Source organism: Epargyreus clarus, unplaced genomic scaffold (assembly GCF_041222505.1).
Source record: "Epargyreus clarus isolate Ecla_fem2 unplaced genomic scaffold, WU_Ecla_fem_2.2 ptg000011l, whole genome shotgun sequence".
NCBI classification, from domain to species: domain Eukaryota; kingdom Metazoa; phylum Arthropoda; class Insecta; order Lepidoptera; family Hesperiidae; genus Epargyreus; species Epargyreus clarus.
The window spans coordinates 9,169,504-9,191,666 of record NW_027332219.1 but is presented as its reverse complement, the minus strand read 5'-3'; the positions used below and the strand labels follow the sequence as shown (position 1 = coordinate 9,191,666).

The window sequence follows — 22,163 nt, the reverse complement described above, 5'->3', positions numbered from 1 at the left end:
GAACCCTTTATTGGATTGTAGAGGCGCAAACATTAGATCTATGACGTTTTCGGGTTATATTCTTACCTCCTCCTCTTTTGATATTCTCTCCTCTCCTCTCTTTTAACTAAGCTGGAACACCTCGGAAAAATGTCTGCTTTACCACACAAACCAAACACACAACAGCACTTAACACTGTTGTTATTAGGCAGAAATAGATATGACGATGGTGCCACCAGAGTCAAGGCATAGAGCATCCTACCGTCTTTAATAATAAGCAGTTAATCCCAGACAGAATTGCTGTCCTAGCCTTTTTTTTTTTGTTTTTCGAGGGGAAAACCTTTTAAAGTTACCTGACTACGTGGGAGCGACGCCGGGTTATGTGGGATTTTTACCGCACTAAAACCCCCCCGGTGGCCGTGATCAACGCTTGTTGGAGAACTCCGGGATCTCCGAGGGAACACAACCGGAGTCCTCCAAGCGCGATGACTTGGTCGGGCTCTACCCCGGGGGAGCAGTATTCGCTCCTCCCACACCATGTAGTGTTTACGACGGTATGCGACCACACATACCGCCGTCCTTCCCGGGGTCGCTTACTGGACGGTTCGAGGTCCCACTCTTACCGCCCGCAACCCCGGAAGCCCCCTTTTAGCCGCCTCTTACGACAGGCAGGGGATACCGTAGCCCTATTCTAGTCCCGGAACTACAGGGACCAAAGGTCGACTAAATTGGAATGCCTCGTCCCACGTTGTAAACGCTTCATTGCGTTAAGTTTTCGCATATTCCATATTAATTTTTGCCATAACAGTTTCAGGAAATTAATGAGTCCATTCGTTTTCTGTCCGTCTGTCCCATTTGAATATTAACGGTCGCTTACAATTATATTTATGTTAATGTTTACGTTGTTGATTTTTATTGTTTACCTTTTTGTTTATTTCTTTGATGGTTTTGTTTATGTTTGTTTTGTATCGACCTTATATAATCTTTTAGGGAGTCCAAGATGTAAAATCTTCATTCTTATGGAATATTGGGTTTTTGAAGTTAACAATTTTGAAATTTTACTTTTCAAGGTCGATTCTAGAAGAATACATGTACGTGAAATGTTGATACAGCGTCACAGGAAAACGACAGTTTGAATGACTTTTTTACCCGACTGCCAAGGAAGGGTTATGTTTTTCGCGCGTATCTTGTATGTTTGTCTTTCTTTATTTGATCGGATCTAACAAACGGCTGGATGAATTTCGACAGTTAAGGTGTTTTTATATACGTCTCAATGACCCGAGTGTCCTTAGATAGGTGTTAGAAAAAATAAAATAAAATGGTTGATTTTTGGCGCGAAATAGTAACACATTTAAAAAAAAAAGCTAACCGAACCTATCGAATAGGGTATCAAATGAAAGGAAATTAAGCGGAGATTATAAAAACATATTTGTATATATATAAAACAGCAAGGTGACTGACTGATTGACTAACTAAATGACTTTTTCATTTTTTAGAAATTAAAGTACAGCCAAAACCGCTCAAATTAGAGTTCTGAAATTTTGGACAAGGGATCGTTATATAGCGTAAATAAGTAATAAGAAAGGCCTTTTGGAAATTCTACCCCTAAGAGGGTGAAATAGGGGAAAACAGTTTTTTTGAAATCCTTTAATTTTGAAGGAACTGCTACAAAATTTTGTATTTGGCTTTCTGGATAGGAACAAGGGTACACCTATGTATCGCCATCCGAAAAATTAACCCCGTAGAGGGTAAGATAAGGGTTAAAAGTTCATTTAAACAATCGTCAATTTTGAAGCAACATGCAATTTTGTATTTGGTTTGTTAGATAAAAATAGTGAAATTCTACCCATTACTAGGTAAAGTAATGACCGGAACTTGGAAATACTGAAGTTATATATTTTATGGAGCGTAAATGGTGGATTGTTTTTGCGAAATAGTAACACGTTTTAAAAAAAAAGTTAACCAAACCTATCGAGTAGGATATCAAAATAAAGGAACTTAAAAGAGATTACACATTCATTATATCATAATATATAGTATATATATATATATATATATATATATATATATATATATAACTCATCGAGATGACTGTCTGACTAAATGAGTGGTGTTGCTGTGATAAAGATCAACGCAAAGGGAAACCGCTGAAATTTAGAGTGCTGGAAAGAACTCATAGGTTCTTTATATAGCGTAAATGAGCACTACAAGGATAAAATAGGATAATATTGTTTGAACATCTTTTGGTTTTGAAGCAGATACCTACTATGAAACTTTGTATTTGGCTTTCTGGATAAAAATAATAAAACGCCTATTTCACCATTTTTGGAAATTGTACTTCAGCCTTTACAGTGCAGTCGGGTTTTTTGATTTTTTAATTAATTACTTGTTTTAATATGAGGCAGTTAACCTCTGGTCTCTAGAGTAGTATGCGTAGAGTAGTACATAGTAGTAGTAGTCTAGTACGCTGTTTCTAAAATTATTTGGCATTAATAATATGTCAATAGAAACAATTTACCGTCAGGTGGAGTACAATATTGTTTACTAATTCAATAAAAATGGTATATCACGGGATAGTAGATCAAAATCATTGCTACTTTTTTACGGAACGTGTTGGACAGTTACGGACATTGGATTATAGAAAACGTCGCATATGAAACGCTAAAACACTGTGCTTCATGATTTATAGGGTTCCGTACCCAAAGGGTAAAAATGGAACCCTATTAATAAAATTCCGCTGTTTGTCCGTCTGTCACAGGGCTCTATCTCTGGAACCGTAATAGATAGACACTTCAATTTTATGTAATGCAGAGAATGTATAACGGTGGCCGCTATAACAGCAAATACTAAAAATAAAAAAAGTTGAGTATAAATAGGGGTCATATAACAAACTAGTATTTCTCGATATTTTTTGAATTTTATTTTTTTAACTAACTAACCGTTATAGGTAGACAGTTCAAATTTTCACAATGTATGTACTTAAATGTTTGCTACAAAAACAAATAAATGAACATAAGAAAATTATATTCTTGGAGGTACGGAACCCTCGGAGTGCGGCTTCGACTCGTACTTGACTAATTTTTTAATCCTCGCACGGAATACCAACAAGCAAAAGCACTTCACCTGTCCACTCCACCGGTTTACATAGCAACAACTGAAAACGAAAGCTATGCGCAAATTTGAACGCTTGTCGGGAAATTCGTCGGATTTTAATTCGTCGGCGGGCATTTCCGACATTTCGATGATTCGACGAAATTCGTGAACAACGGACACCGGCATCGCTCTAAATTCATTCAGCGGAGTTCGTGACGCGAAACTATTTATTATGTTCGGAAAAAATGTGTTCCATTTTGAAATTACTCTCGGAATTCTAAATTGGTGGATTGTGTGACGGTGTGCATTTGGAACGTAATTGGTCGGTTGGAAACATGTAACGGTTTCCTGCTAAGTGTAAGTTGTTCCAGGAAATTTATGGCTGGACATTTTTTACGTTACTAATTTCCTATCGAGGTGCATAACTTCACGTCTTGTAGATCGTATCGGCTATACTTAACGGTTCGAAGGTGGTAGAACCCTTTGTGGTTCGACTCCGGAGGCACCACCGCCGTTCTAAACCAACTAACTACCATTTCTCTCGATTACCTCGTTGCTCGTTCTTCGTAAGCAGTCAAACAACGACCTAAATGTTCACGAATGTATGCTTTATTTGGTAGTTTCGTACACCTACGCGACATATGTGACGTCAATAAAGAAAGTACAAATGGTTCACAAATTACTAATCACAAGCGTTTACAGCAATAAGATTTTTATTGATAAAGATATTGAAAAAAAAAAAAAAAAAACGATAAAAATTAGTTTGTTAGCACATCTTTTGAGCTGGGGTTGTTTTCTAATCCGACAATAGGATTTACACCTATTTCTGTCTCATAACAGCAGTGTCAAACGCTGCTGTGTTCTGGTTTAAAAGTGTGGTAAGGGAAACATACTTTTCTAAGGCGTTCCAGCTTAAACCTCAAGGGTAGCGGCGCATCTATGGCCGACCTCAGGTAGGAATAGCTAATATCATCTGGAGTTGATTCAATATGTCCATGAGCGGCAGTAGCCACTTACCATCAGGTGGACTACAAGCTCGTCTGCTACTCCTATAATATATAAAAAAAAACTACACTAAAAAAAAGAGACTAGCTTCTTTTAGTATGCGAGTCGCGTTTTGACCATTGTATGGATGGTGCGTTACGTTTCGGCGCATGGCATCCAAAAAGCAGCTAATTCGTCGATCACCGAGTCTAAATTAACTGCTATTATTCTAGTCTGCTGGATAGTGCTGTAACGTCAAACTTTCTAGTTACATCGATGATCGCTTAACTTTGTAGGAAACTAAGTTGGTTATAAATGGTGACTGAAAATCAGCGCTGCACAGGATCACAATCTTTGTCAGCAAAAATTGAGTCACTTCCCTTTGCCCAGTATTAATTTTAAGTTATATTGTTATGTCTATTTATTTTTTTTTTGATCAGTGGACTCATTTATTATTTTATATTTCCTTATGTTTTATTGGATAATAATAAGGTTATATACAATATTTGAAACAATAAAATTAAATACTAATTAAACAAAAAAAAAAAAAAAACAAATTATATACTAATAGAAACTTATTTACAAAATGTACATATATACAAAAATATAAAAACATAAAAACTACCATAAAAAATGATCACCATCGCTGTCCTTGGGCAAGGTACCCAAGATGCTGGCAGCATTTCCTCTTTGAATTGCTATAGCAATTCGTTGAGCGAAATGCGTGCCAGCTCCTGGATCTCCAGAGACGTCGACCAATCGTGTTGACAGTTGTTTATACAACTGCCAAGCATCCGGACCCCATGGACCTAAAGTTTCAACACCAAACGCCACAAATATGTAGTTATTACACAAACTAACATATTTATGACGCTTGGCGTTTTCAGCAGCAGTAGCCGCCGCCCCCGCGCCAGATGATGATGCCTGGAGGTGAGAAGGAGCCAGTGTGTCGACACACGTAGCGTCCCACACCAACATCCTTCCCCCCTTCCACGGTATTAACGTCATACCGTCAGGCCGCTTGCCATCGTCACGTGCGAGACCATTCGGCTCTAAACAAGCCGGCACATTGACGGTGACAAAAGCCCGACGAATGACGTCATTGATGGTGGCGTGACGCGATAAGCGACCAGCACTGCGCTGACAAGAAAGTCCATGGTGTCCAAATACATCGACGTCTGCACCGCAATGACAGCGATGGTGCTCAACTGTCTTTACACCCAGACGCAAACGAGTACAAACTGATAGAGTTAGATTGTCTAAAAGTGTACCTATATTTCCCGAAGGATATGCCTGTAGCCAAAACCCCGACTCCCGCTCTGCTACTGCAAGGAGACGAGCCCTCTCTGCACTATCATGTGCAGAATCAAGAAGCTGATGTCGCACAAGTATGCAGAGGGGTTCGTCCCAAAATTTTTGTAAATTTAAATGTACCGGAAATTTTAGATTTGGTCCAGCCTGTAACCAAGCATCTTTAGCTTCATCCATAAAAGTAATCTGAGGTTCCTCAAAAATTTTAGACAATATATCCGAAGTTAAATTCATCAAATCAAGTCAAGTTCATTAAATTTCCAAAGGGGTGTACTTCTCAAAAGATATGTAAATTTAGGGACAAATAAACAAAATCGAATAATGAAAAGAGCCATGTGTGAATTAATTTTAAGTAAACGATCTGAAGTTTCATTAAAATTATGAATATTGTTTTCGATAAAAGATGGAATTGATTCTGGGAATATCGGTGAGCCCAGGAGGTGTAAAGAATGTTTATCTGAAATTTTGATATTAGGAGCCAAAGTTTTAAATCGTTCAATAATACTATTTTTTTCATTTACATTTTTGGAATTTGAAACAAAAAGTTCACATTTTGAAAAATTTACTTCAAGACCAATATTGCTAAATTTATCCATAATTTCCTGAAAATCTGTAAAAACTGTTTCTGTGTCACCTCCTAGAGAGCCGTCATCCAAATACCACACGTTAAATTTTGAATTTAAATTTGATACAATGGGATGAATAGCCAAACTGAAAATTGCTGGACCAAGTGGATCACCTTGCTGGCAACCTACAGATGAATTTAATAAATGATTTTTGTATACTAACTTTGACGGAGTACCATAACACTGCCAAAGAAAAGGATAAATAGATGGAATAACTTGTTTTACTTGATCCAGCAAGGTGATCCTGTCAACCGAATTAAAAGCGTTTTTTATATCCAACTTCAAAAACACGTCTCCTCTCTCTTTCATTAATAAAGTTCTAGCTGCGTGGACTGCAGCCTCACATCCACCCTGGCTTCCAAAACCTAACTGGACAGGGGATAACTTTTCAGATATATCAGGTTTAATAACATTGCAGCATATTTTGGAAGCCAGGCGACGCAAGGTGCAACCCACAGCTATTGGTCTGATACCACCGTCCTTTTTTTTTAATGCACATATATTTGCGCCATAAAGAATGTGGGTTACATCGGAGGTAACCTTACCAGCTAACATTATGTTTATTAGCTGCGTTATACTATTTCTATTTATTTATTTTAATGAAAATAAATGTTCTTGTTATTATTTTTTAATTATAAAGTCGGACATTTAAAAGTTTGCAGCCTATTTGTAGCAAAAGTTTATTTTTAATACTTTTAATTTTTGATTAGTGCTAATGAAAAATGTTCCTAAGTTGTGTTTCAAAGATACTAAAAATTAGAGAGAGGCTTTTTGTAAAAATTAGCATATTTAGTTGTTGATTTCTTTTCAGAGTTTTGAGATGTTTGCTTTAAATCTTTATAAGTTTAAGAATTGTTAGACAATTGGATAATAAAGACTTTAATGTTAAGATAATTATAGTAAAGTTTCAATTGAAAAATAGTTAGTGGAACAAAGTAGGATTTTTATGAAAAAGGAACATTATAAAATGTTGTTTCTCTAAGTTGTTATATAAATAATTTGGTAATTTCAAACATACAGTTAAGTTTTCATTATAAGCAGATTAAAAGAATCAGATGCATATTCTGGGATCGAATGCTAGATTCCGAATGTGTCAGTTTCAAACAATCAAGGTAATCCGTGCAATGGATTCAGGGTTCAATCCCTGATAGACAGATATTTAAATGACGAATTTATATTATTGTTCAAAGTCTGATTTTGCCTATTCGTCTTTTTGTTGTCAACCATTCCATTGTCATTCCATGGAACCAAGACTAAAAAAAATCTTGTTAGGGGCTATGCGTGTAGAACTTTAGTACCCGCTTGCAGAGGGTAATGATTTTAAAATGTAGGTATGTCTATTTGTCTCATTCTTAGGCACGCCCTGTAGCTCAAACGGTTTAACATGATAATATGAGGTGTCGTTGGATTCGTCTAAATTGTGGGAGTGACATAAGCTATATTCTTAAACAGTCGGGTTTTTGTTTTTATAGTAAAAGCTTAACGCAAATAGTAAATAAATCTCTTTGAAAACATATTTGTAGAGATTATTGGTTGCTACCAATAATCTATTTACGAGTACACGAATTGAGTTGGCCTTATCTGGATCCAATGACCTTCAGTTTCTAGGAAGGCTCTGTAATAAATATATCATTAGTTTTCGTTATTGCTTCATCAGATCTTACATATGTATGTATTGTATGTATTTCGTTTCCCAGACAAGCTATTTATTCTTATTAGTGATATATTTTTTTAAGAAATTTATGTACCTAGTCCTAACTTGATTTCGCTGTTGAACCTCTAAACTCCCAAAGAATCCACACTTCATTTTGAAAACTCGAACAATTTGTATTCAGATTCTTTAACAATCTCAGTTAACTCACATACTTCGGGACTCGACAAAAACTTCGGCGTTCTAAGTAGGTGTCATAATGCATACAAAGTAGTTTAAGTAAATTCTTCGTAAACATCGAACATGGGACTTTCCGGTTGAAAAAATTATCGATTTTCATTTACTCGTTATGAAGGTGGTAGAACCCTTTGTGGTTCGACTCCGGCGGTACCACCGCCACACCTATTTCTACCTAATAATAGCAGTGTTAGACGCTGTTGCTGTGTTTTGATGGGTGTGGTAAGGTATACATTTCGGAAGCATTCCAGGTTATTCCTCAGGGGTAACGGCACATCGGTGATGGATGGTGAGGCGCGTCAAGCAGGAATCACTCTTATCCGGGGGTGATTACGGATGTCCATGGGCAGCAGTAGCCACTTACCATCAAGTGGACTGCATGCTCGTCCACTACTCCTATATTATAAAAAGCTCATATTGTATATATTTTTCAACTTTTTATTAAAGTCAGCAGATCACAATTATACGCTCTCAAGGCTTTATTGCAACTTCACGATCCACTTCTATTCTTGATTTGAGATCCTCATCTCCCAGTCTTTCATAATGGCACTCCCAGATATAAAATTCATTTTTTACAATCGCAATCTGTTACAAAATACATCATAAAAATGAGAAACGAATAAATTTAAGATGTCTCTATCACTAAAAGATTTTTTTTTCTTCTAATATACGGGTGGTTTCTTTATAATATAGAAGTAGCAAACTAACATGCATTAAGATGGTAAGTGGCATATGGAACAACTCCAGATAAGATTGGAATCCTATCTAAGGTTGGCCACGGATCCGTTGTAAACCCTGGGGACTAAGTTGGAACGCATCTGTTAAAATATGTCTCCCTTCAAACCTGAACCCAGCAACGAGATGGTGCTGCCAAATTCGAATAACAAAGACTTATACCATCTTCATCTATGTCAATATTTCCTAACCCTTCTCATTCTGAGAAGAGACCCGTGTCTATCAATGACTCAAATAAACATAAAATATTTGTCGAGATTAGGTTTATTGGTTTCATCACAAAAATATCATTCGTTTTGTTAGAGAAATAAAATAGCAGCTAAAAATAACAATAACTGCCACTGAAAAGCCCTGAAATCGCTTGCAACGCCATACAAAAGTACCTAATCTTCTTTGAGGATATTTCAAGGATTAAATATATTATCACTCTGTATATTACAAATATTAACCATTGTAACGCATCGCAACGGAAGCCGTTGAACACAAATCAAACTATAAATCTCCACAACGAGATTCCATTAACTCGTAATATCGCATTAGCTGAAGTCGTCTTAGCGTTCGCCAAAGCCATCCATCTCAATGTTTTCGTTACAGGATTATCTGTAAACGTTAGAGAGGTTACACACCGTCCGATACGTCAATAACATTTACGTTTATCGTATGTAAGTTTGTCAAGAGAGCCTAAATTATAGTTCGTGTGAAACGTATTTATTTATATTGATATGGAATTTTAATGTCAAATATCTGTATAACTGTGTTGTAATCTAATTTTGATATACCTTTAACTTGTTACCCCTATCTCTCTTCGCTGTACATATATCCGTGAGTCACTGAGGGCTCACTGAAAACCAGCGCCGTGGTGCAACACACCATGGCATTAATGCTGAGTGAGTACCTTTTTCGTATGCAATGTATACATACAAGCATAGGGATATACTGTAACGTATTTATTTAACTATTATATATATATTTTGTTTTTATTCGTTTGTGTTGCCATATACATAAAGTATCTTATATTTTCTATTTACCTATATCCCACTATTTTGTAAATAATTAACATAATTTGTCGTTGGATTTGTGCGTGTACAATGCATTACGTAATAAAGTTATTTCTTTCTTTCTTTCTTTCTACATAGTATAATAACAGCTACGTTATAGCACTAATGGATTTTAGTTCGATGAATGTCAATAAGGCAATAACACTTATTTGAGGAGTAGCAACGTATGGAATAGTTACAGATGTTAAGAGGCACTTTCCACTCTTAATATACTTGTGGAAAAAGTTGTTATTTAAAGTATTTTATTAACTAACAAAAGTTTCACCTACCTCTACTTAATCGAGTATCAGTTGTTTACAGCAGTTCAACTATATCTTGTACAAAACAAACAAGAATAATACCGGATGAAAAAATGTAATGCCGGATCGGACAGTGTGCACTCTCCAAAACCAACCCATCAAATCGGAATGTCGCGAACTAAACTACAGAACCAATAAAACGGAGCGAGCTGACACATTTTCTTCAGCGATCATAACAACTTGCAAATCTAAATCGCCTTAGTACCAAGGACATAGAGTTCTCAATTGTACTTCGCAAATGTTATGATACCATTGTATCGCGAATTACGATGCTATCGCGGATTTATGCGAAAACACATATCTTTCATGGTGTACTTTGTTTTGTGTTAATATCGTGATTTTGTTCCGTTTATCTAAGATGATACAATAAACGACCATTTGACAACCCAAAAACGCGCAGAAAATGCCGGGTTCAATCTCCGGCCAAACAGGTATTTGAATGATGAATTTAGATTTATCTTCTGGGTCTGGGTGTTTGCGTATTAATCTATGAACTTGTATGGACAAGTACATAGATTAATACACAGTTAATGTGATACTCACGACACAGATAATCCGAGTGTGAAGCTATGAGTGTAGAAAGCGTCTGTAAATAAATATTAAGTCTAGCTTTCGTCAGCGCATTCGTACGATTGTAGCGTACGTTTAAATATCCAATTTCAGTAGGACTACCATGAGTTTACAAAAGTATTACTCGCTAGCGACTGCGTAAAATAAATGTATGAAAAATTGTACAGCGCCTCTGGTGGTTACTCGTAGAACTAAAATCCGTAGTGACGTAACTCGATACGTAAAAAACCTATCGAAATCAAATCGCTAGCGAATGTCATTATGATCTATTGCCATACAAATTCGGTCCCATGAGTCATTAATTTGACAGACGTTGTCAAGAAATACCGTAACGATAGTAGTTATGTTATTCACTAGCAAAATGACAATAGTTTTCTATTTACCATTTCTATAGTGGCGTTTCTATGCCAACTCATGGTAATGCTACAGTTGAATTAACTGTAAGAACAACAACAATATAAACATTTTCAAAGAGTGAACCACATGAAATTCACAATAACTAACCATTAATGATAACATAAGTTCAATTCAAAATGTATTTCATTATCCACAACAAATCACTAGTTCCTAATTCTGTTTTATAGTCCGCGTAAAACTGCTAGTCTGTTCATCCGCTAGTCCGCCGTAACGTAAATCGCGTCGCCATAGAAAATAGTATGACTACACCTGCTCACAACAACTTCAGAGCGGACTAGCAGTTTGGCAAGGACTATACCACTTAAAGGAAACAAGAACCAAAATTTTACCTTTTCACTAACTATAATAGAAGTAGGTATCTAATTCTGAATTTCCTTTTGTAAATCACCTTAAATCTCCTTTTTTCAGGTGACAGCGTTATCCCATCTCCCCGCCCTGTGAACGTTGGAAAGGCTTTCGCAACTAACATATTCCCACAGCGGAGAACTGAACGAGGTGTGTTAACATTACTAATACTTATATTATTACATTCCATCACTATTCATATAACATCATTAACATCAAAAAGATTTGTTGTAAGAAATGAAACTAAAATGATTTTACATTTTTTTTTATTTCAGTAAAATTTTGAATTATTTTTTAGAAAAAAAAATAGTGTTGTTCTGTTACATTCTTCAATAAATTTGATAGCAGGATCTTTGGTGGAATATCAAATGCATATTATTAAATGCCCATTATTAAAAATTAACCTGGCCAATGTGGCACATGTCGTAGATCGAAATTCGACAATATCTAATTGACTTCTTTACGTAATGTAAACTTATACCAAATCTGTATTTTTTAATTGTTCATCATTAACATTTCATCTTATTACCTACACGAAATTTACTTGTATTCATTTTCATATTATGCTAACAATAATTATTTTATTGTTACAAAAACAATCACCCACGTTTCTAATTACCTTTCGTATAATATAAATTAATATACTAATAATGTACTTTCTTTCCATAATATTCTTATTCAATGTATGTTGTTATTCCAATGTTCCACTAATACAAACATCCCTTTATAATTCAATTCCAATTGACATCGTATTTCCAATTCCAGTTTGAATACTGGAACCGTCCTTGCGTCTTTGTCTCCGTAACTTTATAATTGAGACTCGGAAGCTATTGAAACTATCATCTTCATCAATACCGTCTTCATCAATGCCTGCCTTTATGTCCATACTAACCATATCATGGAGTAATATTGTATGTTTAGTGAATATTGAACCACAGTATATTATATCCTTATACTGTGATTGAACTGAATACTGTGTTCTGCTTTGATTGATATGGTAAGGGATTCGTACTTATACTAAGCGCTCCTATTTAGTTCTCAGAGGTAGTAACGCATTTGGGGCCAATCTCAGGTAGGAATCTAATCTTATCTAGGGTTGATGACTCCTGTCCTTGTCCTTGGGGGACATTAGTCTTACCATCAGGTGGACTGCATGCTCTTTTCCTACTTTAACATTGTAAAATAATAAATGGCCAAGTGAGAGTTGAACTTGCATACCTATGGTCCCGTACTACGAAATGTTCAATTATTTTTATTTTAAGAAATCATACCAACTGTCGGTGTAAATGAATTGTTAAAAATCGTCCTGTCTACCTACGGTTTTGTATAGGGTTCCATTTTTACCCGTTGGGTACGGAACCCTAAAAAAACTGGTTAGTGTATGTGTTTGTGTACTCGTCTCTTCATGGTACTTATGTCACAGAAAACTAGTGTGGGAGTGTTGAAATTTCATTATCATACTAAGTAAGAGACTTTATTCAAAATCTTCTTAAACGAAATTGCATACAGATAACTCGTTCAAAATATAAATTTAAGGACGCAGTTGGGAACTTCGTGGAAGTTTCGAATTTGAGTGTAAAGTACAGTTTCTGGAAACAGGAATATTTACTTCCCTTAATTACATGATTGTAGCTGTAAATCTACCGATGTACTTAGCTCGGTCTGACGCGTAGGGTTCTGAGTTCGATCCCCGGTCAGACAGATATCTGAATGATGTTTTTTCTGTTCTGTGTCTGGGTTGTGTTTGTGTGTTGTTTTTTGTCTTTGTAGTTGTTTTCTGTAGAAAGCGTCATGGTTTTAAAGGCATCATCACTACACTAATTTCCGCTAATAACAGTGTTAAGGGCTGTTGTATTATGATTTGAAGAGTATGGATAAATACTTAATCGAGGTGTTCCAAGTCAGTCTTTAGCGGTAGCAACACATTTGTAGGCGACCCTGAGGCCGGTGTAGCTACTACCTGAGAATCAAATCTTATGTGGGGTTGATGGAAAAGATGCAAAGATGAAAATTTGCACACGTATGGAGTTCTTGTGCCGCTTCTTCTCCATAGCGGAACACCTTCCGAAGCGGTGATATTGATAACTCATGTTAATTGGCGGCTGTAGCCATTTACCATTAGCTGGCTCAGTTCCTACTTATTGATTTAAAAAATATATCTAGTTGTAGAGTCAAACGGTGGTTACAGATAATACAGATAAAAAATAAACAGATAAAAACATTTTTTCTTATTCTTATTCCTCTATCATATCGAAACACGACCACAGTCAAATCAGTATGAACATGCCGTAATCGTCGTCGTCGTCTTCTTACAATTCTTAACAGCAATATCAGTTACTTACACGACAATAACTCAATCTAATTCGCTAAGCAATTCCCATAGACAATCAACACGCACAAAGTAGGAAATACGCATTTCAAACGCCATAAAGAGTCACACGTAGTATTCGAAGGCAGTTTCTACATCCATCAAATTGGGATAACGTAAAGTCTTCACGCAAAAATAGTCCCTATTAACCCCCATTTATTCCTAGCACCTACCCATTTCGCGTGCAATATACGAACGAACATCTCTTTTATTACTACCCACGAACGTTATTAAAAGACATCATTCCAAACAGCCTACAATAAACAACCCATTTAAGGCGCCCTTATGAGATTTACAGCGGTAGCGATGTCTTATATCCATCCTGCTCTAATGCACATAAAAGATGTATATCTGTTTCAGTCAGCAGATCGTTCTGAATTTAATTCGGCTAAAAGCAACAATTTATAATCTTGAACGTCATAACGCTCCAGAAACGTCTCTTGCCAAGTGAGAGGTTGAAAAATTCGCGACAGGCGATACAGGCCACTAATGTCAACCGCATAACGGAAATATTAAATAATGTACGAAATATAAGTTGGAATAGTAATGTCGTCATGCAATTGGTGGAGTTGAGATAAAATGGAGTTCTAAGCTTGACTGAGAGAAATTTTATAAATTGTTGATTTTTAATTTTAGTGTTCACTAAAATAGTATATTCTCCAAAATGACCTAATCTAATATATAAAATTCTCGTGTCACAGTTTTCGTTGCCATACTCCTCCGAAACGGCTTGACCGATTTTGATGAAATTGTTTGTGCTTATCCGGTATCTACGAGTATGAGAATCGGCCAACATCTATTTTTCATCCCCCTAAATGTTAGGGGTAGTACAACCCTAATTTTTTTTTTTATTTATGGCAACACAACGTTTGCCGGGTCAGCTAGTATAAGAATAAAATATAGAAATAACGTGTATATAGTAATGTGATTAAATGAATTAATTGACTAAATCATGTTTTAAAAATTCCGATTTCTTAAAAATATAATCTATGTTAATCCCACAATTTAGACGAATCCAACGACACCTCATATGTTAAAATCCGTCAAGCCAAGCTGCAGACTATTCCAAAGAATGGTACATACATACTTATAAACATACATACGTACAAAAACATTACCCCCAATTGGGTAAAAAGGAACCTAAGTTAATAAATAAATAAATAAACGCTTTCTACACTCACAGCCCCACACTAGGATTCCCTGTGTCGTGGATGCCATGGACACACACATAGACAAATACACAAACACCCAGACCCAGAAACAGAAATCTAAATTCATCATTTAGATATCTGTCTGGCCGGGGATCGAACCCGGGACCCTTTGCGCGTCAGACCGGTATGGTGGCCGTTCCGCCACGCAGGTCGACAATACTTAAATCCACAACTTAAGTATCATCGAAAGAAATATACATAAACAATTGTACTTAATTCTAAAATATTCCAAAAATAGTACCACGAAAAACAAAGTGATATGACAGTACGAATCGTTACAGAACATCCACTCGTCCCATACATCACCTCTATCGCGAGTGTCGGGGGAGACAAACGGGAACACTTATAATGGTTTGGGAGATAATATATGTAACAGGACGATACGAATAGTTACGTTTAAATATGTAGTGAAGGGCTGTCGCGTGCTTTGTGTAGATAAAAAAATAATTAAAAAAATGATTTTAACACAGTCACATTTGCAAGTCGCAAAAGGTATTATTTTGAAAGTGGTAAAAGGCTTTGTGGTTCGTCTCCGGCGACACTACCGCCTCATCTATTTCTGCTTATAATAGCAGTAATAAGCGCTGCTGTGTTCAGGTTTGAAGGGTGTGGTAAGGGAGACATACTTTACTAAGGCGATCCAGTAAGTCCTCAAGGGTAACCTCGAATAGGAATCTAATCTTAACTCGGGTCGATTATAGATGTTAAATGGGCGGCAGTAATCACTTACCATTAGGTAAAATATCTGCCTGTATAGTATAAAAATAAAGTACATATTCCCAAATGAATAAAAAGACAAGAAAATAAAAAGATGAAGTAAAAGTAGCAAGTCCACAAATATCTAGTCTTCACTAGGAAAAACCAAAAGAATTCGAAAACTTCCGTGATTGATGTGCGTAGCTCCAGTATCGGTCAGCTTAATTAGTCTCTAGAGACTGCTACTGTATGTAGAAAAGAAAAAGTTGTGATGGTTTTCTAAAAGGAATCCTTATTAACATAGAAAATTCACATTTTATCTTCGAAATAAATTAAACAAATTTAAGAAAAAATGAACAAATATCAGTCCACTTAAAATATAGCGGATAACGACACCTCATACGTTAAAATCCTTCGAGCCGTTTGAACTGGACTGCCTTAAGAAGCCCCATCAAATACGCTATATAATAACGCTGCTGTGTTCTGGTTCGATGGGTGTGGTATGGTAGGCATTCCAACTTAGTCCTAAATGGTAGCAACGCAGGGTTGTGGCCGACCTAAGGTAGCATCCTTATCTTATCTGGGATTGAGTACAGATGTACATGGGCAGTGGCCACTCACCATCAGGTGGACTGCATGTTCCTCTGCTACTCCTATATTATAAAAATGAAGACATTGACACATACATTACGCTCGAAAAACATTCCCCTTCACGTGTAAAATTTTACAACGCAGTACGAATTTCAGCGGATCTCCACACTCACCATACATCATCCCTATCTAAGAAAATGTCGCGAGAGACAAACGAGAAACACTTATAACGGTTCGGGAGATAATATATGTAACACGATAGCGTACGAGAACGATAATAATAGTTACATTTGAATAAATGCCTGATTTTCTACTCGTGTACATTTTGTGAATGGGTGATCGCGTAAAAAGTGAATACGTAATAGCAAGGTTGGAAAAAATATAATTCACAATCCACGACCAATCATGACTAGTAATTGATTAAAAATCCGATTAAGTGTTGATGATTAAACATTGAAGAGGTTATATATATGCTTTGACGATCATTTGGGTCGAAACACTTATTAAATTTGCAAAAGCCAATTGGCTACTGTGGCTCATGGATATCTGTAATCAACCTCAAATAAGTTCAGATTCTTACCTGAGGTTGGCAACAGATACAATGCTATTCCTGTGAATTAAGTAAGAGCACCTCGGATAATTATATCTTTCTAAACCCTTTAAACAAACACAGCAGCTCTTAATACTACTGTTATTAGGCAGAAATAGGTGTGGCGGTGTGCCTTCAGAGGTAAACCACTAAAAATTCTGCGAATTTCAAAAACAGATTCAATCAGAAATTACGTCAACTAGGATCAATATTATTATTGTCGGTTCTTCCAAATATTCACGCATGCACACGCAATCACGTATATTCCAAAAGCATCTATAAATAGTCCATGTAATAAAGTTGTAAATCTCGGCAAAATGGCGGCAGACACCATTAGTTGCGATTTGCATAATCACTCTGACACGATCGCAAATTGGTTTAAGATTCCTGTCACTATGAAGATAATAGAGCTCGGCTTTTATTTTATTAAAATCGTTTTTGATATAACCTTTATAAAGGCATGTGAAGGATAGTCTAAAATTAATAATTCATTCGTTCATCTTCAAGATTTACCTAGATGTGAAGAATTGTTTGTAGATATCTAAAAGGTTTTGTACATATAAGATAAATGTTTGGAAAATGTAGATATATTATTTGTTACTGGTAGTGTAAAGTGGTTACTTTGGCAATTGCTTAAGTATGAACGCTAATCGTGAAAAACATTTAATTTTAACAATTAAGAATCAGTGCTAAAAATATTTTACTATTATTAAAGTAAGTTTTAGCGGTGATAGCCTAAGCTGGAAAGTTGATATCTCATTCGTAGGGTCTGAGGTTCAAATCCCTAGCACGCAACTCTGATTTCATCAAATCATGTTCCTATTAGAAATTAATTATCTCTCGCTTAAACTTTGAATGAAAACGTGATTAAACCTGGACGCCTGAGAGATCTAAAAATAAGTTGGCAAGGGTATGTGAAGTCTATCAATTCACAATTAGCAAGTACAGTGGTCTGAAAACTTTACACTCCGAGAGGATCGACGACGACTAATTAAAAACCTTATGAAAATACTAGAACTATAATCTGATTTAGACCAATAATTGACATCATTCATATTTAGTTAAACAATAATTCTGTATCTTCGGTGTAATAATAGATAGCTCGAATGACGGTACTAATTTAGTTCACTTTGACTCCTACAATAATTATATCAGACAAGCATTTCCTCGCCAAAATTCTAAATTCGGATCCTAACCGCATTGTGTTCATATAGTATGCATGGAACGTTATATAATACCTACATTAGTGTGCAAGTACTCGAATTGTCTACGAGCATAATCCTTTCACGATACAAATCGTTGCTTTTAGTCAAATCGTGTGCGGTTTACACTCAATTCTTAGTGTGAGCGGGATGGATATATGTGAATGTATCAGACTAGAATGAGATGGCATCGTTATCGAAATTCTTCCGTTCAGAACATTTACTTTACGAACGCCTGTGTATTTATTTTGTTCTGCCTCACTCTCCGTTGAAGAGTGAATGTGTGTTTTCGATTCGAACCCTTACTCTGATGTTTTAAAGCTTACAATCGGATCGTAGATAGCGTTGATAGTATTATTTCTATCAGTCTTCCATTTCTTGATAGAATTCTGTCCAGGAAATATTTTCAAGTATTTCCAAGTATTGCGGTGGATTCAAGTAGTTCGTTACGCTGTGTACTCGTTCAATTCTTTCGTAGTATATTTATTTATTTTATTGATGGAATTACGATATAAATTGTATTGAGTAGGGATAAAGAGTTAATTAGTAGTACGCTCTATTCAATTGTTGAGTGTTTAGTTTTTAATACAAGTTGCGATTGTATTTTCTTTTCCGTAATTTTCTTTTGCTAGCGTCATTGTTTGTACTGTTTTATATATGTATTTTTTGTTTCATTTTTCACGGATTCCATGGATTCAATATTACTTAGAAACTCTTTGCACTGCAATAAGACTCAAAATGTTGCAACATTTTTTCTAAATTCCAGATAGTCTGCCATGTTACTAATCTATACTTTCAAACAAAAACATAATTACTTCAGTTCCAACGTTATGTTCAATTTTATATTTAATTCATTGTCTTTCTCTTGTTAATTTGTTATTTGCCTTTGAGTTTTTCAACCGCTTCAAGCGAAGTCTTTTGTTTCGTTCTATTTCTGTTAGAGCCTTGTTGTCTTTTATGCCATCTAAGTCTCATTTTTTAAATGTATATTTTATACAGCTTTGTTATGTTACAATATTAGATTATACCTTCAATTTCATCGTTGTGTTCAGTTTAATATGAAAGACTAAGAATTGTGAAATTTGTTTTACTATTTCATTTTTTCATTTCTTTTGCAACTGTATAATACTTTTTATATTATCTGTAGTAGTAATTATTATGTTTTGTGTTGAATTGAAGAGTATCTAAGTAACATTATAGAAGGCCCGTATGGTGGGGTGCTCTTTATTCCGGTCTAAGACCACAGATAGATGAATTTAGATTTCTGCTCTAGGTTTGAGTATTTGTGTATTTTACGGAACGTATTTTACGTAATGTATTTTACGCACGTCTATGGCACCCATTACGTAAGAAAAATCGTATTAAGAGGCTGTGTTATAATTATGTAAAATGTAGGTAGAATCGGGATGTTTTATGAAATAAAATTCATAATTGATATTAGGTATATCTTTCATTATTATGGTATATTTCGTTGAAACAATGTAGGTACTTACTACCGGAACTAGAAATACAATGACATCGACATATTTCAGCGGAGTTTACGGTTTCCGCAGCACGTTATAAATACACAACAAGGTTGCCTACCCACGAGGAAGTAGCAAATAGACGGCTAATAAATTATTATTTGTCTCTATATGAAAGGGCTTTCTTGAGGACTAGTTGAAAATGATCAGTTTTTGCGGAGAGTAATGTATTTTAAGAATATGTATATCATTCTTTGGCAAGGCCTGCTTATCGGTATTTATATGAGGTGACGTATATTTCTTTGAAATGTGGAAGAGTTCAGTTAATTAATATAAGCAGTTGCGTTCTCGTTTTTACAATTATAATTTATCATTAATTCTTTATGGTATTGTTGTTATTTCGAGCAATATTTTAGTTACAACATTATGAAGTGTATACTGTTGTGTACACAAATCCATGAGCGAGAGTTGCCATTTATCATCACATTGCACGTTCCTTTGCTACTTTTCTATCATCAAAATCTGTTTTAGTGCAGCATGGTTGAATATACTCTGAACATATCATTGTAGAGAGAAACCCGGCGCCAGAAATAAGATATAAACAGGTTTAGAGCTATAATCTGCAAATTTACATGAACTATTTGATCGATGCAAGAATAACACATACCAGACTAAAAGTAAAAAAGTATGTCTGGTATTAGGAGTCTATTTGTTTACTTAATCTATGAATAACAGCGTTAGACATAGTTGTTGAGTTCGAGTCGGATTTTGATTCGTGTTCTTTTTTTTTAATTTCTCTCTAAATACTTCGGGAATAAATAGCTTTTGTGACTTTACTATTCAAATTGTTTTTAAGATTTTGAAGGTGGTAGAACCCTTTGTGGTTCGACTCCCGCGGCACCACCGCCACTGTTCAATATTCAAATTTGTGTTCTATATTCAAATAATTTGTATGTGATAGTTCCGTAATATTCAACTAGATGGCGCTGCTAAAATAGCCGTTGAATCACGCTGTTGAGAACCTTTCGTAGATACTATAAGAGGCCGCTTGTAAATTTAATAAAATATATTCAGTGGAACATACAAGTGTGTTTTTATTACAAGTGTGGTTAGTAACAACCCCTCAACCCCCTCACCTCTCTCCGAGTTCGAACATGGTCCTTCGAGCCGGATCCATCTTATTCTATAAGATTGGACTGGAGGGTTTTTTGTGAAGCAACGGACTTGCGGGCAGCGGATTGTTGTCGCAAACGCAAGTCAGACGACCAAGTGTGGATGGTTGTCAATTCGGACGGTCTCCTGAGGAGGTGACTGTCAGGCGGAGCCAGCGGTGAGGTGCAGCAGGGAGCGTTGCTGTCGGAGCACTGCAACGACCACGGGCAGCGGAGCCCGACGCAGTTCAACCTTCGACGGGCAGCGGAGCCCGAGGAAATTGAACTTCGGCGGGCAGTAGAGCCCGAGGCTACACTACGGGCAGCGGAGCCCGAGGCTACACTACGAGCAGCGGAGCCCGAGGCTACACTACGGGCAGCGGAGCCCGAGGCTACACTACGGGCAGCGGAGCCCGAGGCTACACTACGGGCAGCGGAGCCCGAGGCTACACTACGGGCAGCGGAGCCCGAGGCTACACTACGGGCAGCGGAGCCCGAGGCTACACAACGGGCAGCGGAGCCCGAGGTCGTGTGAATCAAATCACATGAGGTTAAGTAAAACCGAAGAAAATAGTGAGTAATTTACATTATAAAAAACTCTTTGGTGATATTAAAAAACTTTTTGAATTAATATTAGAACATAGAACATTACAAATTTAATATAAATTATATAAATCTATGCCCGATTTCTGAGCAATATAAATACGTCAAACACTTGTAAAATTTGAACATTCTGAATTTGCAATTTTGTCTGAAAGTAGTTTTTATTGACTTATGCTTATTACTTATTAATTATTATTAAGTTTAATACTTATTAATTTATGGTTATTGGTTCATAATGGAGTCAATTATAAATTTACAAAATGATTTAGCGGCACGTGTTTACAAAAGTAAATTGAATTATAAAAAGTCTCCTAAGGAAAGAATTACACTAGAATACGTAAATGGAAGGTTAGAGGGTTTAGAACAGTTGTGGTCAAGGTTTATGTTAGGACACGAGGAGTTAGCTAAGAATTATCCACCCGATGTATTAAAAAAGTCTATATACGTCACTGGCGAGATGTATGACAAGGTAGAGGAAATTTATTTAGACTACAAATGTGAACTGCAATGCCAGTTATCAAAATTCCAAGTAAAATATAGTACACCATCTCATACAGCTCCCCCAATCTCAATAGCTAAATTACCCAAAATAAATATTCCATCGTTCTCCGGAAGTTATTCGGAATGGTGTTCGTTTAAGGAACTATTTAAATCGTTAATTATAAACAACAGTACTATAGATAACATTCAAAAATTGCATTATTTAAAGAGCTGTTTAGTGGGTGAAGCAGAACAAATTCTTAGACACATTCCCATACAAGAAGAAAACTTTGAGCGATGTTGGGAATTACTTACAAAACGCTATGATAACAAACGATTTGTTTCTAATCATGCAATAAAACGATTGTTAAGTCAAAAGAATCTTATTAATGAGTCCGCAACCGGTTTAAAGTCTATTGTCGATACAACTGATGATTGCTTAGCTACCTTGAGTAATTTAGGGATAGATATTAGGAGCTGGGACATTTTAATCATACATATTCT

General features: G+C 36.0%; 1 protein-coding gene across 13 annotated transcripts in view; it reads left to right on the top strand.

Annotated features, from left to right (window-relative positions):
• nrm (neuromusculin) overlaps positions 1-22,163 on the top strand; it is a 524,966-nt gene that overhangs the window by 213,842 nt on the left and 288,961 nt on the right. For all 13 annotated transcript variants that reach the window (XR_012102726.1, XR_012102724.1, XR_012102727.1 and 10 more), the window contains exon 3: positions 11,369-11,455. Coding sequence is in view for 9 of the 13 variants with exons in the window: in XM_073077935.1 (XP_072934036.1) it covers positions 11,369-11,455 (87 nt within the window). In the remaining 4 variants the exon portion in view is untranslated. The remainder of the gene's footprint in view (positions 1-11,368; positions 11,456-22,163) is intronic.